The sequence below is a fragment of the Diabrotica undecimpunctata genome, chromosome 8 (assembly GCF_040954645.1).
Source record: "Diabrotica undecimpunctata isolate CICGRU chromosome 8, icDiaUnde3, whole genome shotgun sequence".
In the NCBI taxonomy this organism is placed as follows: Eukaryota; Metazoa; Arthropoda; class Insecta; order Coleoptera; family Chrysomelidae; genus Diabrotica; species Diabrotica undecimpunctata.
Window position 1 is genome coordinate 117,489,215 of NC_092810.1, and position 12,180 is coordinate 117,501,394.

Genomic DNA, 12,180 nt, shown 5'->3' on the forward strand with positions numbered 1-12,180 from the left:
AAATTCAACCTTGCACGATCAAAAATATTGATAGTATTTTGAACTACATAATGAAAATCCCAGCGTCGACGTTATATAATCGGAAACAGACCAGCAATAGGGGCAGTCAGTTATTTGTTTATTACCCGTATTTCAGTTTAGTCGGTGTTTTGTTATGTAAGACGTAAACATTCATAATTAATTTTTTAAGTAATGTCATCTATAAGTTATGCGTGTGTATATAAGTCACTAATAAATACAACACATCTTAAAATATATTTAATATTCTCTCCAACCATCAACGTGCACTTGTATAACGAAGTATCGCTAATCGATTTATACAGTGGCGATACGACGAGATGCAGTACATTCGTTTCCCAATGTGTCCAGTTATCAAGACGTATATCAAGATATATCTATCGATTCTTTAACCGAGCTATTTTTTAATAAATACAGACAAAGATATTTTCTATGTCCCTAACCGTTCAACAGAATATTAACATCAAACGTCTTAAAGTTACATTTAATATCGGTAATAAAATTAAAGAGGTATATCAACGCATTTTGCATTTTATACAGGGTGTTTCAGAAAAAGGTAACCATGTCTCTAGGGTAGGTAAAAAACTGAAAAATATTGGAGTTTGCTTAGTAAAAAATTTTTGTAACGCCATCCGTTTTCAAGATACAGGGCGTTGAAGAAAAAAAAAATTACGCATTTTTTACGATTTTTCCGAAACTACTGGCAACAGTGTAATGAAATTTTATATGAATATGCTTTGGAAGCTGATACATCCCATGAAGTTGTTTTTATATCTGATTCTCATAGAGGGCGCTAGTTACACGGATCGTACTAAGTATTAGTCAATATAAATTTTTTAAGAGTATAATTATTAATCAAAATTTCAAGTAAACTTAAACATCATTCAATTTAGACGAAAAAGGTACTCTTGGTAAAACTCGATACTGTGTACCGTTTTCGGAATATTTTGATTTGAAAATTATGAAGTAATAACACAGGTCTGCGACCAAAAAATTGTTTAAAATTTAATAACTGATTTTCATACTGTGTTTAACGCTGATTTCGGGAAAAATAGTGAAAAAATTCCATCACGTACAGTTATTTCACAAAATAATATAATAAAGAGTAATTAGCAGAAACCAGAAGTCAGCACTTTTTCTTGCCGTACTCCCTACCCATCCACCATTAACAAGCAGTGAGCCTTTGGAAATGTCTTACAATTCACAGCAGCTTTTCGCTAGGTATTGTTTTTGTTAGTGCTTTAAAGTAGTGACTATTGTCTTGTATTGTAAAGTTATTGTGCTGTCTAGACATTGGACAATGGCTACCAGAGAATGTATAAACATGACAGAATGCTTCTGTTACATTTATGGTAAATATACCGTTAAACATCAAGAAAGAAACGTTTCCAATTTGATTGAAAAAGTGTATTTTGCTTATTTTGCCTTGAGCCCCCACATAAAGTTTGTTCAGTGTGTGTTGAAGAACTGAGGTAATGGTTTTAAGGTAAGGATTTCTTACGTTTTGAAATACCAATGGTTTAAAAGGAGCCCAAAAATCATATTGATGACTGCTATTTTTGTTCTTGCAGCGTACGAGGTTTTAATTTGAAAAAGAAAAAAGATATTTCTTACCCTAACATTTAATCAGCCATTCGGCCTGTTCCTCATGGACCTGAAGTGCCACTACCTTTTCCTCCAGATTCTTTGGATGATATACATGATGATCACGAGCCATTGGATCAGCAAGGTGATAGTGAAGAAGACAGTAAATGTTTTAGTAAAAGAATCGGTAGATGTTTTAGGATCTAGATTGAAAATTAAACATGTGTTTGTTCCGAAAACATTCTTTTCTTGGTATTGATCTAGAAAAAATATTTTGTTATTTTTCTTCTCCCAAGAAGATGACCTGGTGTTTTGCAGTGATGTTCTTGGACTTATGACACATTTCAAACTAGAATATGCTCCTGATAAGTGGAGACTTTTGATTGATTCTTCAAAAAAAAGCCTTAAAGCAGTACTTCTACACAATGGCAATAAGTATGCTTCTATACCAGTTGGACACTCGGTTTACTGGAAAGAATATTACGAAAACATTGAACTGAAACATTGAAACATCGAAACATTGAAAAAATTTCAACTTCTCGCTCTAATTTGTTGTCATTTGTGATTGTTGCTCCTAGATATTTAAATTCTTTAACCACTTCGAAGTTGTGATCATTTAAATGTTGCTTGGTCAATAAAGTTCCTATACAAAGTTCCCTTGCTTTCTCTGTCATGGGATAGTCGAGACAGAAAGCAACACCACATAAAAAAAGCTTGACCCTTGAGAGAAATCTTACAAGTAGGGGTTAAAAATGTTGATGAGAGGAAGAGCCCAAAAAGGTGTTATTTCCACCACTTCACATTAGGCTGATAAAATAATTTTTCAATGCATTGACTAAAGAAGGGGAGTGATCTGTCATTAGAAAACTAATGAAAGATCACTTCCACCACTTCACATAAAGTTCAGGCTGATAAAAAAATTTGTCAAGGTATTGACTAAAGAAGGGGAGGCAACTTTGTGGACAAAATGGAAACAAATGAAAAGGCAGCATGGACATCTTTTAAATTAGTTGTGATTGGCTTCCTAGATAAAAGACATCCAAACCACAAGAAAATCGTCGCAGACATGATCGACAACTTTAAGAAGCTGCGCTGTAACATGAACAATCAACTTCACCCTCTCCACTCACATCTTGATACTTCCCGGCAAACCTTGGTGATGTCAGTAAAGCGAAAGATTTCACCAAGGCATCAAAGAAATACCAAGATACCAAGGAAGATAGAATATGAGCATGATAGCAAACTACTGCTGGATCATAAAAAGAGATGATTCTCAACGACTTCTCAGCAAGAAAAGCAGTAAAATAAGCTTTGACAGAAAGCGAAAGCGTTATTATAAGGACTTAGGAACCTTAAAGAGAAATATAACTGTAATAGAAATTAGTTTAGAATATTAATAATAAATGATCTAAATTTTGTAACGTTTAAAAAAGGTGAAACATTACTTAAATTTTATTATTATACCCAAATATACTTCTTACTTTGTGAGAAAACCTGACGTGATAGACAAAAATGGTTTGCATTTTTGAAATCAGCGCAAGAAAGTACATGAAAGTCAGTTATCAAATTTCAAATAACTTTCAAAAAATATTTTTTGCAGGCCTGTGTAATTGATGCTGGTATAAAATAGTTGTAATTAAACAAAACTCACAAGAAGAAAATTAAATTAATGACTAAGGACATAAAATAAAATTCAATTACACTAAGTGTTCAAAATGCCCTCCGTTTTCGCGAATACACAAGTCTATTCTTTTTTCTAAAGATTCCATTAACCTTCTAAACGTAGGAGATCAGCTATGATGTCATTAAATTGACGTTGAATTCTTTCTTCCAATTCTTGGCGTAAATTTACCTCTATAGCATAGACTTTTTCCTTAATATACGACCAAACTGCGTAGTCCAAAGGGTTAAAATCGCATGACCGAAGAGGCCAATGAATCGGAGCTTCTGTACCTCTACCAATCCATCGATTCGGAAAATGATTACTCAACCAATTACGACACCTTCTATCAAAGTGCGGTGGAGCTCCATCGTGCATAAAAAATAAAGATCTTCGCTCGTTTAGCGTTAAATCTTCTAACATCTTGAATAAGGAATTGTTTAAAAAATCAAGATACATATCACCATTTAAATTTCCAGGTAGAATATGATAACCTATTAATTTGTTACCTAAAGTTGCTGCCCAAACATTAACTTTAAATGAGTGTTGGTAATGTGATACCCTTTTGACTCGTGGATTCTCATCATACCAGTAGTGTGCATTATGGGAGTTAAACATACCTTGTCGCATAAAGGTCTCGTCCGTAAAAATAATGCATTTAAAAAAATTTGGATTGTGGGCTGTCCTTTGTTGCAATGTTTCACAAAAATCCACTCTAACCGGTAGATCATCTGGCAAGAGCTCTTGGACTTCTCTGTAATGATAAGGATGTAATTGCTGTTCTTTCAGTATCCGCCAAGTACTTGAAGAAGAAGTATTTGTTTGTCTTGCTATATTCCTTACGCTAACTGTTGGATCTTGATCAAGTAAATTTAAAATATTATTTTCTTTATTAATTGTTATTGTTGTTATTGGTCTACCAGAATTTATTTTATTTGGTCTTATATTCACAGTTTCTCGACAACGTCGTTCAACTGCTCTAAATGTTTTTTTACTTGGTAAGTTTCTTCTAGTAAACTTTTCTGCATAACGTGTCACAGCTGCACTAGAACATCCTAAACATTCGCCTAAGGTTAATAACATGTCAGTGTATTTAACATTTGAGTACATTTTGATTTGATTTTATAAATAACAAGGTTTCAAAACTCTAATTATTGTTGATTTATCGTCATAACAATCAATAAATGTCAGATTTCCATGGCACACTTGGAGAAAATAGAGGTATACCTATTAGAACTTTATCATTACTACCAGCATCAATTATTACTTCATAATTTTCAAATCAAAATATTCCGAAAACGGTACACAGTATCGAGTTTTACCAAGAATACCTTTTTCGTGTAAAATTGAATGATGTTTAAGTTTACTTAAAATTTTGATTAATGATTATACTCTTAAAAAAGTTATATTGACTAATACTTAGTACGATCCGTGTAACTAGCGTCTCTATGAGAATCAGATATAAAAACAAATTCATGGGATGTATCAGCTTCCAAAACATATTCGTATAAAATTTCATTACAATGTTGCCAGTAGTTTCGGCAAAATCGTAAAAAATGCGTATCTTGAAAACGGATGGCGTTACAAAAATTTTTTACTAAGCAAACACCAATTATTTTTTAGTTTTTTACCTACCCTAAAGACGGGGTTACCTTTTTGTTGAAACACCCTGTCTAACCACCATATCTAAAAATAAATCATAAAACACTTACGTATAAATCCAAATATTTCGCGTTCGATATGTAGCGGCAAAATAGCCCAAGCCAAGAGTGGCAGTATGAAAAATCCAAGCGCAAATGTAACACCCCTGAATAGTTGTACTTTTGACCTGTATTCTGAAGCATGATATTCTGTAAGAAGAGTAGTGCTAGCAGAAAATGGACCATTAAATCTAAAAATTAATAATATCCTTTATTTTAAAAGTTTCATTTTAACATTTTGAAAGTTGGCAACTTATTAAAAATAACATACGCAAATCGTGAACATCACATTGTACTGAATGTTAAGCAGGGTGAGTCACCGTTGAAGCGACGGTTTATTGTAACCAAATGGTAAATATTAAAAAAAATATATTTAGTGTCAAACAGATTAGAGCATGGTATATTTTAAAATAAAAATAGGGTAGCTTTTATAGTCCCCAGACAGGTTTAGAGTTATAATAAATCAGTACACACAATCAAACTTATATGGAATTATCTGATATTTCTTATTATTTTAATCGAATTTAAAAAAACCTACCTACGAAGTCAAAGGATATTTATTTTACAGCAATTTAATCACCAATATATAAAAATTAAAAAAACTCATAAATTCTTAAATAATAAAATTAAAATTATTTGTTTTAAAGTCAATAGCATACACAATTTCAATGTACAAGGAATGACCTTTAAATTGGTTTTATTTATTTATGTTTTTTTAGTAGTCGCTGTTACTAACCCTAGGCCTTATACATGCTTAAATTCACGTGGGTATGCTCCTAAACAAATTGTTAAGATTTTATTGTGGTAGGTTGTTTCCTTTCTTCAAGAGCCGCTTATAGTAGCTGTACGGTGTTTTGTGAAATATGCTGGCGAGGTCCAATTCTTTTTTTAAGCATATTCCACAAATGCTCTATAGAGTTGAGGTCGGGTAAGCAAGCAGGCCACTACAGAATAGTGATATCTTATGCTTCAAGGAAGTCCGTAGTGACTCTGCTCTGGTATGTGGTATGTGTTCAGTTATCATGAACGAAAATTAAATGTCTTGCCACTGCTCTTAGTGCACTACAAGGACACAAATTCATCGGTTCTATGATTTTATACAAATCCTAGTTTCGTCTGAAAATAACACATTGTGCCAATTTCCAATAGCAGTTTTGATATTGAAGACAACAATTCAGGCGATCAATTTTGTTCTGCCTGGTTAACTCATGAACCCGTTACTGTCTACTGCTGTATAGTCTTTCGGCACGAAATCTTCTTTTTATTGTTTCAACTGAAACACTTACACCTGTATCTTCCAAAAGTTGCTTTTGGAGTTGCGGGTAAAAAAGTCTCGAGTCTCTTCTAGCTACTTGGACAATAAAACGATATTGGTAAGCCGTTGTTACTTTTTGTCGACCATATCTTTGTCTATTCTTAAGCGTTCCTAACTCCTGGTACCTTGCATGGGTTTTTAACAGAACAACCTGTGTTACGTCTACCACTGCAGCTATGTCCCTCTGAGACATTCCTTGCTCAACAAAACCAATAATATTTCCCCTTTACACATCCGTTAACCTTACATAAAGCATATTTTCGGGTTTGAAAGCGAAAGTTATTTTTTTTATTTATTTTATTAATCCGCATCAACCACTGGGGTTATTAGCAATAGGTTTATGATAGAAATAGAGAAAATAAGGTACATTTTAAAAGTCATGACTGACAACAATATGGTACATTGTATATGTACTGTATATGTATGTAACAAAAATTAAATCATAATTTATTATAGAGTTGCAGTAATTTAAAAAAGACAGAACTTCATTGAATTTTGTAACCAGTGCTTCTTTCAGGCTGTTGAGTATCTTGAATATCGCCTTGGCTGAGGTGTGTTCTGGACATTCTATTATTATACGGTTGACTGTGAAAGATGTTTGACATTTTTGGCACATTGGTAGTGGTTCTTAGGAGATTATGTAGCCGTGCGTAAGTCGTATATGCCCAAGCCTAAGTCTGCTGATAATTACCTGATCTTTTCGTTTTGGTGGTATGGGAAGATTTTTTGAAGATACGTCTAGTTTGATGCTTTTAAGAGTTTGATCCCATATTTCTTGCCAGATTTTATTTACATCAGTCTTGAATAAAGTTTTAGTATCTAATATTGGTATACCTGTTGTAGTCGGAATGTTCACATTATTTATTGCCTCTAGCTCATTACCTAGCAGAGATATGAACAAAGACGTGTACCTATGCTTTATAGACTACGCAAATGCATTCGATAACATAAAGCACGAAAAGATAATTGAAGTTCTCCATAAGATCGGAGTCGACTACAGAGACATTCGAACAATAGCGAGTTTCTATTGGGGTCATACAGCTAAAGTGAAAGTAGGATCTACATTGACCAATAAAATTGAGATCAAGAAAGGAGTACGACAGGGCTGTATCTTGTCTCCTATTCTCTTTAATATATACTCAGAAGAAGTATTTAAGACAGCGCTGGAGGAAAGCACAGAAGGCATAAAGATAAATGGAGAAATAATTAATAACATAAGGTATGCTGATGACACTGTGATTCTAGCAAGTAGCATGGAGGAACTGAGTTGCCTAATGAGTAAGATACAAAAAACAAGTGCACAATACGGACTCAGACTAAATATCACAAAAACCAAATGGATGTTAGTAAGCAAAACCCAACAACCCCCACAGCAACTGATATTAGACAATGAAAGAATTGAACACGTGGATTCGTACATCTACTTGAGAACAACAGTTAACTCAAATTGGGATCAAGTGAAGGAAATACGAATAAGAGTAGAAAAGGCAAGAGCATCGTTCACTAGCATGAAGCAAATTTTCACCTCTAAAAGCCTCACCCTACCTCTCAAAATTTGACTTCTGAAATGTTATGTATTCCCGGTTTTGTTATATGGAATGGAGGCGTAGACAATGACCGCAACATTGATGAAAAAAGTAGAGGCCTTCGAAATGTGGGTTTACCGACGTATATTACTTATATCCTGGACTGAGCACGTGACCAACGAAGAGGTACTACGCAGGATAGGTAAAGAGAGAGAGGTAGGAATAAGTATAAAGAAAAGAAAGTTGGAATACTTGGGTCACGTTATGAGAGATAATAAATATAGAGTACTACAGCTGATCGTTCAAGGGAAAATAGACAGCAGAAGGGGTCCAGGGAGGAGAAGACACTCGTGGCTCCAAAACTTGCGGCAATGGTTCGGATTGTCATCTGCTGAACTATTCAGATCTGCCGTAAACAAAGTCAGAATAGCCATGTTGATTGCCAACGTTCGAAACGGACAAGGCACATGAAGAAAAAGCTCATTACCAGTTATTCCGACATGTGATGGGATCTACATAAATGGTATGGTTTTCCCAGAAAATTGGAGCTGTTAGAACGCGTCTTTAATTAGGAATAGATTGATGTGTGTAGGATAAACATATTTGATGGTTTGTAAAGAACTTAATGAATCTGATAATATTAGTATTTGTTTTTCATTTGTGGTTTTACAATGATTTAGTGCGTCAAGTATTGCTTGGAGCTCGCGGTTTAAATACTACAACCGTCAGTTATTCTAGTGGCAGAAATTACGTTTTCTGATATAGTAGCAGCTGCTACTCCGTTGCAATCTTTTGAGGCATCAGTAAAGAACAATTTGTAAGTGGAATATTTGAGTAAATTTGCATGATACTGAAGCCTGACCTCAGCAGAAATGTGTAAATGCTTATCATGATTAAGTAAGGAGAGGTCTACTATTGGTAAAGAAACTGTCCAGGAAGGTGTCTGGTATATTTTCATGGGTGCCAAGGTGCTTTGATTGATAAAATACGGTAGTCTTTTAACTCGCTCGTAACATGGTACTGTCTTGGTGGTGTAATTTGTGTATTGTTCTAGTGATTCTTCCGATACTAAACTTGCTGCGAAAAACGTATGATCCTTTGCGCTTAGAATTTTTGAACCGTAGCATAGTGATGTATATTTTCTTCTGAGGTATAGAGGCATTTCTCCTGCTAGCTAGTTGTAAAGATGTGGTCCAGTTTTTTTAGTTGATTTTTATTTGCTGTTTCATAACAGATGCATCCGTAGTCGAGTTTGCTTCTTATTGATGAATTAATTATATGTAGTAGTTATAAATGAATTATAAATGAATTCTTTGAAGAATTTTAGTATCTAATCTCATCTATGATTGGATAAAACTCTTAGTAAGTTTATTCTTTGTTGACAGGATTTGATCAGATTGTTGATAATATGTGAAGTCCATGTGAGTTGTGAGTCAAATATTACACCCAAAAATTTGATTTCGCGGATTTGTTTCAGAGAATGACCATTTAGATACAAGATTAAGTTGTATTCTGCTCTTCTTTTGTCAAACATTATTACTTTAGTCGTCTCAGTTGAAAAAGTTAAACCACTTTCTAAAGATCACATTTCTAAGCTGTTTAATGTTCTCTGTAAAATTTGCATAGCCAATTCTATATTTTTACTTCTAACATATGGTACTAGATCATCAGCAAAAAGATTACTTTTTATGGTAAGCTTTATGTAATTTGTTATATTATTTATTGCGATTGAGAATAATAGTGATTTGATTTTTATCTAACGGAATTTCTTTGGAATCGACCGTAGATTTCACAAAGATGCCAACACCACCGCTACCTATTTGCTGCACCGGCTAATTTTTGATGTATGGTGTATAGTTTTTCAATTTTACATTATTATTAGAAAGTCGTGTTTCTTGTAAACATATTACTAAAGGTGAGAATTCATTGATTAATATTTTTAAGTTTTTGATATATCCTTGAAATGTTGTTTTTAAGACGTCGATCGTTTGTGTTTGTGTGTACCATTCGCAATTCAGCAAGTCCTTCTAGGTCATTTGTATAATCCTTTGCTACGTTTTCAGGAAACTTTGAACCCATAGCATTTGTAATACAGTCGCACAATTCTGTGTATATTAATGTGTAAGGAGTAGTAGCTTAGGAACAGAAATTATTATTTTTTTATTTTCTGACTCTATTATTATTATTATTTCAGGAGATGTTTAAATTTGTCTTTTTATAGAAGTATGTGATATTATGTTGGTATTATTAGACAGTGATTCGGGTAGGTCTTGTGAGTTGGAGGAGGTATTTGGTAGTGGTCTGGTTGAAGAAGTAGCAGGAGTACTGAATTGATGAGCAGTTGGGGTTTCTGATGTAAGGGATGTTTGATTTATTGGATAATTTTCTGTTTCAGAAATAATAACACTTATAGATTAAGATAGCTGATCAATATTTAATAGTAGTATATTAATTGGTTCGATAGTGCAGTTTTTATCTTTGTGTCCTGTGGTATTACATTTAGAGCAATTTAGGCCATCTAAGGAAAGATAAATTCTGTAGGGAGTGTTATCATGTGATATAAGAAGTGAATTTGGGATATAATTATTAGTTGTTGGAGCAACAAATATTTGACGCCTAAAGCTTAATATATGATTGTATTTAGATCCAGACATGCCAACTTTTAAAAATTTTATTTTAGACACTGCAATAAGCTCCAATTATTTAAGCTCTTCTTCGATAATAATGTTTGGAATACTGGGACAGATTGGGGCACAGGAGTAATTATTCTTCTACTTTCTATGTCGTTTCCTAGTATTGAAACGGATTTGTGTAGTATTGAAACGGATTTGATTATGAAGTAATTTTTCTAATTGTGATTGTCTGCTGTTTACTACGAGGAAATCCATTTATCGGACTTTTGTTCCTTGATGAGGCAAAAAGAGCGCACCATTTAAATACTGATAAACTGTGGAAATTAGATGGCACAGCTCCAGATATTTTTGCAGCTACTATGTTCAAGAAAAGATTTCACCAAATAATTTAAGCTGTAAGATTTGACGACGCCACTACAAGACAAGACAATTCGGCAGTTGATAATGCACCCATTCGAGACATATATGAAATGTTTGTCATTATATCTGTATACACTCCTGGATTCTATATGACCATAGATGTAATGTTAGAAGCGTTCCGTGGTCGACGAAAATTCAGGCAGTATATATCCAATAAGCCAGCGGAATATGAAATCAAGAATTATGCCTTGGTGGACGCTAGAACATTTTTCACACAAAATCTTGAAATTTACAACAAACCTCAGTCGACAAACGTAAAAGGAAGATCTTTATGTACTAGCATGTTTGCATAGGGTGACGATGGAAACAAGTGTGTACTTGTATTATAGGTGACAAAAAAAATGTACTACTACTTTCAACACTACACAGCGATGGTTTTATTGATGAAAACACCAAAGAGCATACTATAAAGCCAGAGATTATTAGTAATTACAACCTCACAAAAGGCGGAGTGGATGTTGTTGATAAAATAACCGCAGAATACTCGGTGACTCGATTTAGCAATTGCTGGCCATTTACTGTTTTTTGCAGCCTACTAAATATTTCAACTATAAACAGCCAAATAATTTACAACAATAACACTAATATTATAACATCTCGAAGAAGCTACATTGCGGAGCTTGGCAAGCAACTGTCAATGTCCCATCTTCAACGACGTTCCAATATCCTAAATCTGCCTTTTCGTTGAGACTCAGTATCCGAAATATAACCGGAGAAAAGCCATCAGTTTCTCAAGGGGCAACTCCAACTATAAAACCAAGATGTTCTTTTTGTCCTGTAAGGAAGAACAGGTTTACCCAAAAATATTGTACTAACTGTAAGTTGCCGATATGTAATTAGCACACTGGTTTAACAAATTTTACTTGCCACCACTGCCTAAAAGAGGAAGAAATCTAATTTTATGCGTAATGCGTACATTTTTTTTAAATAAATCCCCTTATTTGTTTTGTTCTAGGGTGATGTGTATATTTTTTTAGTTTACTTAGTAGTTGTTTTTTGAAGTTTTGTTTTAAAAAAATATGTTTATCGTTTTTTGTGAGTTAATAGCCAATAAACTTAACCAATTAGTAATAATGACTTATTTATTTGACCTATACCCATATGTTAGATAAAATCTAACACCCGAGTGATCGCGTAATTTTTTGAGGTGCGAGTGATGGAGGGTTAATACTGTATACATGAAGCAATCACTGCTTGGATTATATTTCCCAGAACACTATGACTCTTAAACTCTACGCGATCTTCTGGACTAGGCACGTAGTTTCGACAAACGGGTTCAGAATATTTGATACCATAGAGAATCACCAAAACAATGACGTCTCTT

General features: G+C 33.8%; 1 protein-coding gene across 2 annotated transcripts in view; it reads right to left on the minus strand.

Moving 5' to 3' along the window:
* Nucleotides 1-12,180, minus strand: part of LOC140448534 (synaptic vesicle glycoprotein 2B-like) — a 47,959-nt gene that overhangs the window by 24,464 nt on the left and 11,315 nt on the right. For both annotated transcript variants that reach the window (XM_072541615.1, XM_072541616.1), the window contains one exon: nucleotides 4,975-5,153. In XM_072541615.1, coding sequence (XP_072397716.1) covers nucleotides 4,975-5,153 — 179 coding nt within the window. The remainder of the gene's footprint in view (nucleotides 1-4,974; nucleotides 5,154-12,180) is intronic.